The 15,873-nt window shown below is 40.1% G+C and overlaps 1 protein-coding gene across 1 annotated transcript in view; it reads left to right on the forward strand.

The window, feature by feature from the left end:
• igdcc3 (immunoglobulin superfamily, DCC subclass, member 3) overlaps nucleotides 1–15,873 on the forward strand; it is a 72,784-nt gene that overhangs the window by 32,674 nt on the left and 24,237 nt on the right. Inside the window, exons 3-6 of the mRNA XM_084716229.1 lie at nucleotides 7,633–7,777; nucleotides 7,901–8,031; nucleotides 8,801–8,938; nucleotides 12,237–12,395. Of these exons, the coding sequence (XP_084572355.1) occupies nucleotides 7,633–7,777; nucleotides 7,901–8,031; nucleotides 8,801–8,938; nucleotides 12,237–12,395 (573 nt within the window). The remainder of the gene's footprint in view (nucleotides 1–7,632; nucleotides 7,778–7,900; nucleotides 8,032–8,800; nucleotides 8,939–12,236; nucleotides 12,396–15,873) is intronic.

A 15,873-nucleotide genomic window follows, 5' to 3' on the forward strand; every position in this document is an offset into this window, starting at 1 on the left:
ATATGCCATTTGTTGCAAAACAAGAAGCTCATGCCTTGGTGTTTGATTGCACTGTATGACTCACGCTGTGCTGTCAGATTCTTCCCAACATCTTCTCTCCACATTTAGAACAAGGTTACAACATGCAATATAGATATTTTTAAAACCATGTAGGTGGTCATGCAGGTCATTTTTAACCACACTAGCCATGTGGCTCTGGGGATGGCAGTACCAGTCACTGGGTCCACCACTTTGGTCCAGACTGAGATACTTCAACAACTGTTGAACGGATTGAGATGAAATTTAGCACAGGCATGCATGGTTCCTAGAGGACTTTTTCTCCACCATCAGATGACATTTGTGTGTTTTATTAAAATGTCTCAACAGCTATTGGATGGTCTACCATTAACATTTTGTGTACACATTCATGCTCTACTTTGATGATCTCCTGACATTTCATTGAGCACTATCATTACATCAAAATTTAAATTTGTCTAGTACTAAAGTTTTCCATCCCCCATCCTTGCTAGAAAGATGTCCGTCTAGGTCCAGGAGAAGTATAAAGAGCGCCAAAGTCCGCACATGGCAGTGGTGGTGTGCATGGATGACTCAAACACACACACACAGCTTTTACCCTGGTTTTATACTGGTGTTTGAGTCCTGGGTGGAATGAAAAATAAAAGTAATTTATTTATGGATGTGGGAAGGATGTGTTGAAATATACCTGCAATACTAATGGCATTCCCATTACATACATGACGCTAGCATGGCTGTAGACTTTATCCCCCAAATAACCTTTGCCTTTTTGAGTCTGTCTGGTGAAATAAAAGTATGAAAATATAGCTCAGAGCTTTGACTATACACTCAATAGTCTTAATTTTTTAAAGTTTTTTTTTAATAGTTTAGTTATATTTAAATGCCTTACACGTGTAACGATAACTGCAGTGGACCACCACATGTGCCTGTTGATGAAGAAGCAACACTCCTAATGTGCTAGATACAACAAGAAAATATCAGGTGTGACATATATATATTTCTCATCGTCAAGTAAAACAAGGAATAAAATGGAGCACTGACCTGCTTGGAAAATACAATAACATGCTTGTAAGCTCCTGCTATATAAGCCATACTGCTGGTTCAGTGGCAGGGGAGCTTTTATATAAATGGTCAACAGGTCTGGTTACTGAGCTTTACTGTACTCATGTACATCTGTACATCTGCCACCTGAGCCCAAGTGACAGATGTGCAGCTCAGCTGACGCTTTTGCACATGCAGGTAGTGACACAGGAAGGTGTTGATGTGCTAAAGCATTAAAGGAGGGAAATGGGTGTGTGTCAGAGGAAGACTTGGTACAGCCCACGCACGTGCAGCCCTTCCTTTCATAGGTGATAAGAATCACGCACCAGCAACCAGCAGATTGATCACAGTCGTGCCCAGGCTTGGGTGCAGAGGAGGGGTTGGAAGGGGGCCTAGTGGGGCAGGGAGCCAATAAAATATCACATCTGCATTAAAATGCCATCTCTAGGGTCCCAGCGCAGGGCCCTGCTATTTCAGGGATGCCTATTTAAAGGCCGTTGAAGTGTGGGCTCTCCACGCTGGAATAGCACTGTACACCATCTCCATTATTTATGGGCCTCATCTTTACTGGTTTACCGGGGTGGGGGCGGGGTGGGTACGGCAGTCATCACCGCTGCTTGAACAACATGTGCTTAATGATGTCACAGGCTTGAGAGGACTCATGGGGGTGGGGCGAGGGGTGCAATGAAGAGCCGAGGAAACAGTTGAAGTGTACAGTGGTGGAGGGGGTGTGGGGGGTCTGGAGGCAAGTGGAGATGTGAGGGAGGGCGATGACATTATAGCATTGGGGTTCACTGAAGCTTTACGCCATTGCTGCAGGTCTGAATGGTGCTGTAGGATGTCTGTCCCTCTACTGGCATCATTACCTCTGTCATATCAATGAATCATCCAAGGCACAGGAAAAAACATCCACATGTGGCCACAAGACTGTAAAAAAACAACATGGAAATGTCTCAGCAGATTGATTTGGTCACTGCAGTAGGAGTTGTAGCACAGTTTGGGGTTTTAATCATCTTGTTAATTATTCTCCGTTGTGTATTTGTGTGAGAGTGTGTGAGTGTGTGTGTTTAACCGAGCAATAAAGAAATGGATCATTACTTTAGAGCCATTAGGCAAAAAAAATTATTCAGCCAGGGGTCATTCAAATAATCACCATTTAATCTACATTTTGTCATTAGATAGATCTGAATTGCTCATATGGAAAAGGCAGAAATGCTTAAATTTCTGCTGTACATGACCAGTAGTGTGGATTTGAAGGATGGGGAAATTCGTCAATATCGACTGCCCTTTTGGCTTGTCAATGGCCATTGAGCCCAATAATCAGTGGTAGCACATCCACACATGGTCTCATATTTCATCCTTTGTGTGTTTTTCCCAGATAAATGTAAAATTTCTACTTTTCCAACAGATTTTCATGTTAATTTTACCTGTTTCTGACTTCTTTTGGAGCTTTTTAGTTGTAAATTGTGAAACAAACAGGGGTGCAGACTTTTGACAAGACCTGATTTACGGCTCGGCTAGCCGTCTAAATCACCACGCTTCACATTTCCTGTCTGTGACCTTCCCTCGTATTACTCCCTCACTCATTCTTCTTTTGTGGTTGTCACCGAGAAACCATCAAACATATGTCCGAGGAGCGATCGCCTCCTTGTGCACTTGTGTATGGATTTCTTTTTAGTATGCACCCCAGCCATTCTCTCCCTTATTGCAGTAATTAGACCTGCTCCATTTAAGCCAGCAACGTCACGCTGGTAGTGGACAGTCTTTAATCATGTGTGAGTGTCTGTCAACACTTAGCAAAGGAAGAAGGGGAAAAACAATAGAGAGACATGTCTATTGGGGCTGGGTGCTGGGATGACTGCGAGCGCCTCACTGCCTCGTGTGTGTCTGTCTTTTTCCTTCAGTGCAGAGGGGGATCAATGCAGTTGTGGGTTTTTGTTGAAGCATCTCTTTGCATTTGTTTATGTGAGTGCACTGTAGTTGAGCCACATCACTTTAGATTGACTCTGCAGCCTCGCTGACGACAAAAGGCTCATGCACAATGCAGATTACAAATGGCTGTTTTTCATTACATCCAGCGCAGATGGTTAACAAGTTTCTCTGCTTCTGCATGCGTTTATCAGTGTATGTAACCCTATTGTGATTTTTTTTTTTTTTTTTTTTCGATTATGTCTGATTCTGCAAGTGTGTTGCTAGTCGCAGGGGTGTGGGCCTCTTAGAGGACCCATGTTTTATGCATGAGGGCCATGGGTGGGGCCTGTTAGGGGGGGTTAACATCGGTGGACACACACACAACAGCCAGATCAGTGGACACCATGGCTACTTGGCAGAGATGCACAAGAAAACTCCTACAGGCGCTGCTCCTCCTTTTTAACTCCTTTGTTCTTAAGCATTCAAGTGCAATTTTGTTTCTTTCTCCATGTCCCCAGTGTTCCCAGTACACATGGACAGTACATGCAGCAGTGTGTGTGCATGTGTGTATCTTAATTTGAGTCTGTATTCCAAGACAGCGAGCCTCTTTGATCCCATTAGTCACTCTGGGCTCCTTGTTTTCTGTGTGTTGAGTTCTGAAGGATTCCAAGCTGTTTCACTGGATCTAACCTTTCTGCATCAGCAGTGACAGTGCCTTCAGGGCTTTAATTCACTGCAACACTCGCCGGTCTGCACCCTAGGCTCTGTATTACAGCAGACCAAGAGAGAAAGTATTGCTGATTGCTTTTGTCGACATTCAGAAAGAAGTGAGAACCTATGAATTAGTAAATTTTGTAAATTTAAATGACAGAGTGTGGGGGTTTTAGTTAACCGTGGTAAAAGGAAATACTTTAGAACATGTAAAGAACCATAGGCCTATACGTACCCTTAAGGTATCAAACAAAATAAGCCAGTACTTTTAATACTCAGACGAATTTGCAGAAAATAAAATAGAAGAAACTATTTGTATGGTTTTGCTTGCAGCAAATAAGTACAAGTGTTCTTCAATTTGTAATGTAACTAGACATGCAATGATTAATCAATTAGTTGTCAACTGTTAAATGAATTGCCAACTATTTTGATAACTGATTAATCAGTTTGAGTGATTTTTGAGAAAAAAAAGGTTAAACTTCTCAAATTCCAGCATCTTAAATATGAATATTTTCAGGGGGGTTTTACTTATCTATGACAGCAAGCTGAATATCTTTGGGTTGTAGAGGAAACAAAATATTTAAGGATTTTATCTTGGACTCTGGTAAACACTGATTGATATGTTTTGCAATTTTTGGACTTTTCAGAAACAAAACAACTAATCAATTAATCAAAAAAATTATTGAGAGATTATTTAGTAACAAAATAATCAGTTGTTGCAATCCTTGATATAGCATCTTTTTGGACCATTACCCCAGCCACCAAACCCATACATGTCTGTGGTATGTTGAATTAAGCGCAGTGTATTTGACAATATTTCCCAAGATGCTGCCAAAATGTATACTAAAGTAAGTATAAACAAAAGTACCTGTGGTGTCTGATGAAGATAAATGTAAAAAGTGCAGAAGGATTATTTCTGGAATGTTTCCTTCACATGATGGGTGTTGAATAAAGTAGACAAAAAAGGTTTCAAATGAAATATATTCTATACTATATTGGTATCTGCATCACTTGAAAGGTATTGGAATTGGTAATTAGTATTGTAATTTTTTTTAAACGATTCCCAGCCCTAATATGTACTGTAATAGTGTTTAGGTGATGATGCTTCACAGTGAGGTTGGCCTAAAACATTTTATGGCCAGAAAGTTGTGAGTCCCATGTTGAAAAATTGAAGTTGTCCCCTGGAGATAGGCACTTAAACTGAATTACCCCAGCAAGATGTACAGCTGTTTAAGTGTGAGATTACAGTAGAGGGGCAAAATAAAAAGTGTGAGCCTGAGAAATCTGTCAGGTTGAGTAACACACAGAGTTTCTAAGTGTTTTTCTTTTTTTATCTTGAGGCAAAATAATAGAAGGTGAATGTGCTATCGCCTCTCACAGAGAACTCATAGCTTGAGTAGGAAGAGTGAACTGTCAGTGCTGTGAGAATACTAAATTAGCATGTTTAAATTTTCATCAGAGCTCCATACATCCATTCAGAGATCTAAGGTCAAGTCGTGTTGGAGAATGCCACACTTCTCATTAAGCTCTGAAATGGAATAATCACACGTTAGACCACTGATGCAGACACGTTGCTCTAAAGTACTTCCACTCTATATCAAGTATCTCTCTTTCTCTCCATCTCTGTCTCTGTCTTCATCTTTTGTTCATTAGCAAGAATGTTTGTGGTTAAAGTACAGACATTTGAAATTATACTCTGCATGTCTCTACATCAACCCTTGGCAACAGTATAAAATGATGAAAGATATGTCAGTAGACAAAATTAACAGCATGAATAAAAAATTAGTAGAAGACATCAGCCAATTTCACAGGCACAAATCCCTCTGAGTAGTGCTGCTTACTATTTTCTCATCCCATAAGCAATGAATTAATGCAGGAGGCTACAGGTTGGGGAGAGCAGGAGGTTATGAAATAATAAGGGGTCCGTCCCTCTTGTTATGCTAACAGTGTTCAGATATGTCCTCCTTCGTCCAAGTTAATTATGGTTGACATTTAAATGAGTACACTTGTGTTAAAGAAGGTGGGAGAAGAAGACGAGGGCCTCTCTTTAATTGAGTTTGTTGCTGGCTCCCCCTCCGATGCCGCTTTTGTTCTGCTGGGAGTAGATATGTGAAGTGCAGCTGAGTGAGGCTCTCTGTAGGGATATTGATATGGGTTTTATGTGGGTGTATGTGTTTTTGTCAGCATGTGTTTTTAAAAACATGCACGACCTACACAGTAAATGTCAACATATGGCAGGAAATCCATATGTCTGTCCCGTACTTTACATATGTTTGTTGAGATCACCTTCAGCAACTGAGTGACTGTGGCTCAGATACAGCTGTACATGTGTCTCGTCTTCTCTGGAGCAGAAATGTGCTGACATTCTCTTTTAACTTGTTTCTTCATGACAGCATTTATAGGGAAGGTTTTCTTATAAAGTTTCCCAAGAAATAAATGTGGGATTTGGGGCTACACATACACACCATTTGGATCAAAACAGCATTAATCAGAAGAAGAAATATACTCTGCTTCCAGTTGCCATCTGTGACCAAGTAACTCTCATAAATGCATACTGTACAAGAAATGTCTCCAGTAACATTTCTGTCAAGGGATTACTTACTGTAAGTGATGATGGGTGTCAGTAGAGTTTCAGTCTCCATATATATCCTGCATGTAGACAGTTACAAGCATGAAGACACACTAGCTATATATATCTTTTATAATCACAAGGTGTCTTGAAGTTGTTGAGAAAAGATTTTCCCCCAACGAAGTAGAAAACAACTTAACAGTTGGCAGTAATGTTCCTTCCTATATGTTTTTCACCCTCATTGATTTATTTGGCACTGTGATGAGTAAAGGCAGAAAGGTGATATGTGTTACTTTGAGCTCTATTATAAGACAATGCTTGTGTTGTAAATACAATTATTCATTGATCTTTCTTCAGCCAGTCAGTCAGTGTTCACACCCTGTGTATCATTGTGCTTTATCTTGAGTTCTCTCTATGAAAAGTGTCAGTGAATGCATGCATGTGACACAGAGTGTTGTTGCAAAGCTATATTACTTTACTCTTGCATATATAATGACTAGATGGTAGAAGACAACATAAACTTGTCAGAAGAATTCTCCATACTTCATGTACAGCACACTGTACCCAATTCAGATCTTTGCCAGTCGAATCAGATTTGGCGGTTCAATATTAAAATTTCTAAGATTTGTTTCTTTTTGTTTTTCAGTTTGTTGGCATGCTAAACTAGCCTACATGTGATGTGACTAGGGGTGTTTTATTTCTTGACAACTGTCATCTATATTTACAAACTTCTAAATTCTTTTAAAAGATAGAAGTATATAGAAGATAGAAGTATATGTGGTATCAAGTGTGAAATAACAGCTGGTAAGCTCTGTTGTGTCTTCTATTCTATTCTTCTATTCTAGTCTTTTTTTTCTTTAGACACACACTGGGCACCACAGATAGGTGGGGTTGGAGAGAATAAAAAATATGGGGAGAATCATTCATTCTGCCTTTGATTTTAATTATTTAAATCAAAATCTCGTTTTGATCTATTTTTGATACTGAAATTGTGACATTCCTTGATGTGACAGTATCAGATTTCCACAGTCAGTTTTCTACAGTCAGAAAAAGTATAACTGTCTCTCCTGCCACTCCACTTTAGGTGTCACCTTCTCTCATTAGGTAACCATCAGCACATGTTATCTTAGGATTTTTTTTAGAAAGTGCACCAGTTAATATAAAATATATTTGGATTTCCTCTTATTTATAGTTCCTCACTGAAAGGTTAGTCCTGTGCGTTTTTATAAGATTTGTCTGTTTTTACTCTGTTTTATCCTGTTATTGTAATGCACGCTGTCTGCTCGACTTGAAGAAACGCAGTTGACTGTAAGCAGTCAGGCTTGGTGCTCTGTAGCTGTGTTGGGACGTTCTGACCTGGTATCCCCCTCTCTCTCCCTCCACAGCCATGGCAGACTTTCATGTCCAACCAGAGTCGGTGCACGCTGAGGAGTCCGGTGTGGCGAGATTCCAGTGCCAGATCCACGGTCTGCCAGAGCCTGTTATCAGCTGGGAGAAAGACAGACGTCCGGTGGACACGAAGGACGAGAGGTTGGACTGAACCACTGCCTGACACTTATTAGAGGCGGCAGCACTTTACAGGTCATTTACCAGGTCTCATCCCATTTGTTTCCTTCTGTCTTATATCTTCTTCTCTCTCTCTTTCTCTCATAGGTACACTCTGCTGCCCACAGGCGTTCTACAGATTACAGGAGTGCGTGACGAGGACAGTGGGAAGTTCTGCTGTGTGGCCCATAACAGTGCAGGAGTGAAACACAGCACTGAGGCACTCCTCACTGTTTCAGGTTGTTATTTTTAATGAATCTCACATCTATCTATAATATGAGCAGGGAGGATACTTACCCTCATTGCAGAAAAGAACTTAGCTTTGAAGCTATAGTTTGTAACATTTCTGTATTAAAATATCTAAACTCACAAGATGTATATATTATGTTGTGTATTTGCATTATCCAAAATGTTTCCAACAATGTTCAAACGCAGAGAAATACATTTATTCAAGGTAACATGCGTTTCTTGCTAGCCATTGTTAGCTATTTGCTAGTTGCTATAACTCAGGATATATTGGATACAACAGAAAGGTGAGGAAGAGGAAGTCATGTGACTAAACGTGACTAAATGTGACATTTTAATACCTCATCCATGAACATGATGTCTGCCTGAGTCATGTAAGGTAGATTTTCATTAGCTGTAGTGGTCATTTAACAATGAAGAAAACAACTCCCATGATCCCATGCTACTTCACGTCATCAAACTGCATGTTATTTTTTTTACTGTGGGAGAAACTACTGGTGGCAGAACTCTCATATTATACTCTTAAATCTGTGCTGTGTTCTGGTATTCTGTTCTCTACATCACTGCTCGGATCCGACCACTGCATTCTTCTGTGTTTATCATCCAGGAATATTCCAAAGATTTTCCAAACCTATTGTTCCTCTGCCTGATCCAGGAGATACAGCACATCGAGCTAATGCACTCTAGAGAAATCCAATTAAAGGATGCCATCCATCATGCTCATTCCCATCTCATGCTTCCCCCTCTTTCCCTTTTTTTCAGGCTCCCAGGCATCTGTTTACAAAGAGCCGATGATCCTGGTCGGTCCAGAAAACCTCACCCTCACTGTTCACCAAACCGCCATCTTGGAGTGTGTTGCCACCGGATACCCTCGGCCCATTGTGTCTTGGAGCAGACTAGGTGAGAAAAATTCCTGATCAGAAAGAAAAAGCCTCAGAAGGTGCATTTAAGTAGTTTGAATGTTTCGTTTTCTGCATGTGAGCTGAAGTACAACCACAGTCTGCGTTCATGCATATGGAATCTGAGGGTTTGTCGTATGTGCTTTGTGTCCTGATGTGTTGTATGCTCTTTGCAGTGCCGCTCCTTGATCTTCCCTGCATTGTGTAATCTGCATGTGTGCACAGAATACATGTGATACAGTAGAGCATCTATTGTGTATACATGAGGCAATAGGATTCAACAGTAGGCCTTGGGGCTAAACATTATGTTCGACTCTGTGTTGATAAATGCATGTTTCAGTCGAACCTCCTTCGAAACCCACCAGAGAGCCTCTGAGTAATTGCTGTGAGGTGCTGAGACAGATACGATTAGTTTCCCCTCCCTCAATGTGCATTTTTTTCTTGACTATCACTCAAAGTCTGTCGTGACCAATTTTTCAATCTGGTATCTGTTTTTTTTTTTTTACCTATTATCCAATCTGATTTGCTGTTCCAAATGTAAATTGCTGCCCCTCCCAAGCAGTTGGGCATAATCAGATTGAGGGTATTGCCTTACACAATGTCGCTAGAATGAAATGCTAACACGATGGGATTTGTGTGTATTAGATTACGGCATGGAGGCTGGGATAAGCTGCATAATGAATCTGATAGTTTCACATCAGTCACTCCTTAATGCCAGAGTTTGTTTGTGTGCTATTCATTGAACAGCACCGCAGCCCGCTAGCTTGTGCTCTTTCTTCTCTGACACTAAGTTAATTAGTGCCTGACGGAGAGAAACGGATGAAGGGGGCAACAGAGAGAGAAAGAAATATGTTAGAAAAAGGCAAGAAAAGAACAAGACTGCTTTTGTTGAGACAAAAGCTCACTGGACTGTGACTTGTCAGTGCAGTGAGTTTGAGAGCAATAATGGAAAAATTCAAAGATGTCTATAAAACACATCATAAAGACAGACAGAGCAAAAACATTTTTCAGGCAAGTAGGGGTGATTTATTTCATCAATAATTGTCATGATTAATTACAAATATTGTTCTCCTCATAATTCATCACCACAAGATTATGTTATGTCTAAATGAACCTGCAGGATTCCTTTCGAAGACAGTAGAGTACATGTAGAGATTAAAAAGAACTAGTTCACGTTCATAGTTCACAATTTTGAGTTTCATCTGTATTATTTATAGAATTTGTTATACAGTTGACTGGCCAGGTTTACTTATCTGTAGTTATTAACAGTAATTTGAGAACATTTTACACTACAGCAGACAGAACGCTTGAACATCAACATGCTGTCAAAATTTCCAACTGGGACCTCAGAATGCCAACTTTACAGCTCAAATTGAATGCACTGTAATGCATGAGAGCTGCATGGAGATTAAGAGGGGACGAGACAGAGAAGAGTGAATATAATGTGGATCTGTATGGCTGTTTCTCACTGTAAAGCAGACTCCAATTTGCAGTGTAGTTGATACACTTGTTTAATTGGCTGATGATGGGAGCAATGTTATCCCTCTTATTCATTAGTTGCAAACTGACCTGTTCAGTTTACCATTGACCAAAAATATGAGCATGTTCAATGACTGCTGCTCTTTTAGCGTGGTCATGCACAACACTGGCTATAGAAATGCCTGCCTTTTCCCAAATATAGCGGAAGCAAAGCAGTCAAAGCACTAGGCATGTGGTGCTCAAAGCACCAAAAATACATTTGAAAACTGAAAAGCACTCATTGTCTTCTGGAAATGATGACCCAGCCACTCAAGTCACAGACCCTTCTGTGAGCAGTTTCATGTAAGAACTACTTTTGCTGTACCTTCTGCCATCTTTGTAGAAAGAAAATAGTCCCTACATGAAACTGCTCACGGTGATTTCTAGAAAGAGACATGGCTTTTGAACTTTTGAAATTATTGGCATTGAGTTCCATCATATTCCAGCCGATATCTTCAAAACTTGGCAATTCACACCAAACCAGTCTAATAAATAGCACTAAAGGCCAGAGAAAAAAACTGCATTTTTGATTTGTCCCTTTTTTAATTGTTGACTTCCATCATAAAAGGTGTGAAACACATTAGGTCCTTTCACAAGGGCCTTTTTTAACAGTGAACATATGTGATTAAAGAGCATCTCAAAACCCATCTTTAACAGCATATAATATTTTCTTTGTCAATGATATGTCAGATTTAATTGCCTGTCTCATTGTTTATCCCTTTCTGTCTATATTTTTTTGTTATATATTGATGCCTTTTGTATCATTTTGACACTTGACATGGTACAAGTTGTTGTTGAAAGACATTTTTGATGCAAACTGTTATTTAAACTTGCCTTGCCTTAATTATGTGCACTATACATCTGACTAGTAGTGACCATATGGTTTGTATTTCTGGCTGGAGCTCCTGCCTCTGCAGTGCAGCATGGTGCCTGTCTCCTGGCCTCCCAGACTGGCCTTTTAACACATCAAATCTGGACCATACAGGCTTGTAGGCTGCAGATGGAAGTCAAAGACGGGATTAAAATGCCCCCTTGGCCCCACAGCTAATATCAGAGGCAGACTGGAGTCATTGTTGGGCTCAAGACTGCAGATAGGAGCACAGGAAAGTGTGAGCTTATCATGTAAGTACAGAGGCAGGTATGGATTGTGTAAGGAGATAGGAGATTAGAAGTTGCGGTTAGAGTTGCTGGTCCCCCAGTGGCAGCTGGAACATCTCATGTGTAACAGTTAAAAAGCAAATGTACTGAAAGACTTTGTCAGGAAAAAAAAAGCTTGAAAAAAAGTGTAAGAGTTTTAATTAGTTGAACATCCATTAGACAAGCTGCGCATAGAATAATTCCCGGTAAAACATTTAAAAAAGACCTTCATAAAGATAAATATACTCCTTAAGATGGCATCACAAGCTCCCAATGAAGACAGTTGAGTTCAGTATGTACAGTTGTTACAGAGCAAACACAAACTCATCGACCTTTGTCTGTTTCTTGCCCTTGTATCTGTTGTACTGCCTACATCACAAGACATTACAGTTCTGAGAATCACACACTTTGCTGTAATAGCTGCATCCTTGACCTCTGGGAGGGCCAGAAATAGCACTCCCATAGTCAACTTGTGGCTGTAAATGTACAATGCCTTTCATTAGTCTTGCTTGCTCGTGATTTAAGCCCACTCCAATCTTTACTCTGGTCCACACAGCGCCCATTCACCCCCACCTAACATGCACACATACCTGGTCCTTTTTTGCTAAATTCTTTCCCATCCTGCTATTCTTTTCTCCGAACAGACGGCCGTCCCATTGGTGTGGAGGGAATCCAGGTACTCGGCACAGGGAACCTGATGATCTCAGATGTTGGCGTCCAGCACTCGGGGGTCTATGTGTGTGCTGCTAACAAACCGGGGACCCGTGTTCGTAGGACCGCTCAGGGACGTCTTGTTGTACAAGGTGAGTTCTGGATGAAGGGACCATTCTGTTGTAGTGGAAAACTCCCACCCACTTCATGTCAGTGAACACTTTTCAGTTTTCAGTTTTCAGTTTGTTGAAATGCAAAACCCAGCTAGAGGCACCTCTGCCTGCAGATGAACCAGACCTTCTTCTATGATGACCGAGTGTTTTACACCTGAATCACTCATATGCTTTATACAACTAAAATGTAAATTCTTAATTCTGAACTAGTGAGTGGTACAGATCTGTTTTTTTTTGTTTGTTTTTACTGCCAGCCAAAGTCTACCATAGCATTTGGGACTGACTTTCTACCTGCCAGTTAAAAGGGTGATTTGGATTACTTGAATTCAGGTCCTTATTAATAGATTGGTGATGGGGAGCAGCTCAGATATGACCTATATGGCTTAAAGTAAGTGGAGTAAATCTTTATTTTGCATGTAAAAGTGTAGGATATTTTAATATTGGAACATGACAATTGGTAAAACACTGTCAATTACTGCAACATGCAAAATTGGTAAATTATATGTCAATAAATATTTAGGATATTTTATTAGGATACATTTTTCAGCTATATCACGCCGCCCTACTCTTTTTCACTTCTTCATCAGAGTAGTTTAACATTTACCCTGAAAGTGTTTGACGGTGGTTTAGAGAGATGGATGGTTCTGACCAATGAGATGAGGCCAGGTGTGGGCGGCCTCATGCATTAACTGTCACCAAGCAGGAAACACCCAACGTCTGCCTCGATCCCATATTGATCAGATGGACCACACTTTGCTTCAGCTCATAGCAATATTGATCGTGATCAATATTTCATTTTATCTGTCTGTCACGTCTGAGACAGGTCTGTACCCCGGCAGGGACAAAGAAAAAAAGCCACAGATGTTAATTACATGTCAATGTCTTTGGTTCTTATGATCAATTTATAGGATCAAAGGTGTACTGTTAACTCCAAACAAATCTAGTTTTGGTTTATTTCATTATTAAAAACAGCAAAGTTTGAGTTTGAGTCCTTGAAGAATTCAAATTGAGTGTAGTGTAAATAAGCCATTTGACACCTCCATAATTATGAAAGAGTGTCAATGACTATCAATTTAGAAAAGCAGTTCAGCAGTGAGGGATTCTAATCAAATTAATGCAGACAAGAGTTCTTATGAGGCCATCACACATCAAACACACACTCTGATACAGTAAATCAATTAGGTTCATTTTGGCGCCTTTGGGGTACAAAAAGAGAGACAAGAGAAACAAAGACTGAAGGAGGAGTCAAAGTGTTTGCGAGCCAAAAGAGAAAAACAAGAGCAAGATGGATGGATGGTGCTGATGATCTAACCCACACCTATACAGGTGCAAATCAATATCTTCCCGAGCTCCATCTGACCTTCACCTTTAAGACAGCCCTCAAAGAACGCGGCGAGCGGGGGAGAAAGAGAGAATGAAGCCAGTAAAGTGGGAGAGATAAATGAAAGGACCATCACACGCTGTCAGCAGCCTCCATTCAAGTGCCTAAGGGTATCTTAGCTTTTCCAATGGGAGAATGGAAATGCTTACACTGAAGAAGTGTCAGGCAACATTTTGTCTATTAGTGTGGGAACAAGAGAAAGGACAGAACAGAGGGAAAACAGCTGAAACAGAAGGAAAATAAATGAAAAGCAAAGTATAAGGAAAACAAACTACTGTTGTTTGTGACATGTTCCTTCATTACCATGGACACTGCAGTCCCACTTACACTGCAGCTGTATACACTCACTAGTGCACCAAAACCATAGTAATCCACAGTCCACTTGCACTATTTGATCCTGTTTGAGTAACTTTTGCTAAAAACTGCAGTTCCCAGCTGTTAAAGGAAATTGTTGGGCCTTTTACAAAAAATGAAATTAGTTGACCTGTTTTGTTTTGTCTTCAGTAGGACTGCTTCAGGCTTCCCAACAGAGTAGACATCTCAGAAAGTATAGTGCCAATCACAGTGATTGTTTACAATAACTTAGGAGCAACTTAAGGCCCACTTCCGGTTGTTAAAAAAAAATTCCAAGTACCACTTTCCCAAATAAATGAGAAAAAAACATAACTGACAAAAAAGGAGACACACACACTTTGGAGCTTTTTACTGGCGCAGGGTTGTCTCACATATCACTTTCGTTTCAAAAACAGATCCATTTTGTGTCACTACATCTGAGGGAAAGTTAGTTACACTGAAATATGTTTATGAAAACATTTTATTAGAGGAATAGGCATATCCGTATTTGATAAACACTGCCTAGTTTGACAGTTTGATCAGAATATGTTGCACTGGATAAACTCACTGAGAACGGCTCGTCAATAACAAGGTAGCAGCCCTCATCCAGGTTTCTCTCTGAGTTTAAACACACTCAGCAGGAAAATTAAATGTGTTTCTTTTTCCCATTCAGCATCTGTGTTAAAGCTCATTGTGCAATTTGACTCCAACTGTTCAGTCCCACTAGGTCATGATGAGTTAACTGATTCGGACAGGCCATATGATATGCTTGGTGTTCCAGCTTTCTACCCCCTAGTGATGACTCTGAGATGTTATAATTACCATAACATTTTTTCTGAGTTAATATGAGTATAAATAATTCAGGTTATCAAATCACTGAAAACCACTGGGGCAATAATGAGTACAGAGGAGATGATACAATACCTCTCTGTCTGTCAGCTGAAATAAAAACACCAACCCACGAATTAAAACTCCAGCGCATGAAATTGTAATTACTCTATGATTTAAAGTAAAGTACCTGCTCCTCTAAGAGAACCGTTTCATATGAATAAGTTATTACCACTAATTGACCATAGCTGGAGGCCTGTAGCATGGGATGAGACAAGGCATGATGAAACTGGAAACTGCATCACTTTATTTTCATGTAAAAGCTGTTTTAAAGCACATTAGTCCCAAGTAGTGCTGTTGTTAAGTAGGACTCGCATTGTCTTACTCTCTTCCTTCCATTTCACTGCTCTCCTCTTTTATTTTCCTGTATCTGTATTGATTGCGTGTCTCTTATAATCCTGCTAATTGACCCTGAATTATAGGTTTGTACAGTGCACAGCGTCTTATTAATAAATAAAAGGGAAGTGGAAACGCTGCAGGCTCTCACATTTTTCCTCTTTCATTCTCACTCTCTGTTGTTTTGCATCGGTCTTTTTTTTTTTTATCAGTTTTGCTCTGTTTCCTTCCTTCTCTTGCTTTCTGACACCTCTTATATCATTTTAAGTCCAACCCAAAATCAAAAATACATATTTCTCCTGTGGTTGGTAGTGCTATTTATCCATCTAGATTGCTCTGGTGTGAGTTGCCGAGTTTTGGAGATATTGGCCTTAGAGATGTCGTCCTTCTCTCCAATATAATAGGACTAAATGGCTCAGCTTGTGAGGCTGAAAGCACCAAAAAAATACATTTGAAAAACAGGGACAGGGAATTCTTTGTCAGCATGGGTGAACATTATTATTATTGTTGTTATTATTA

Source organism: Lutjanus erythropterus, chromosome 1, assembly GCF_056507025.1.
Source record: "Lutjanus erythropterus isolate fLutEry1 chromosome 1, fLutEry1.hap2, whole genome shotgun sequence".
NCBI classification, from domain to species: domain Eukaryota; kingdom Metazoa; phylum Chordata; class Actinopteri; order Lutjaniformes; family Lutjanidae; genus Lutjanus; species Lutjanus erythropterus.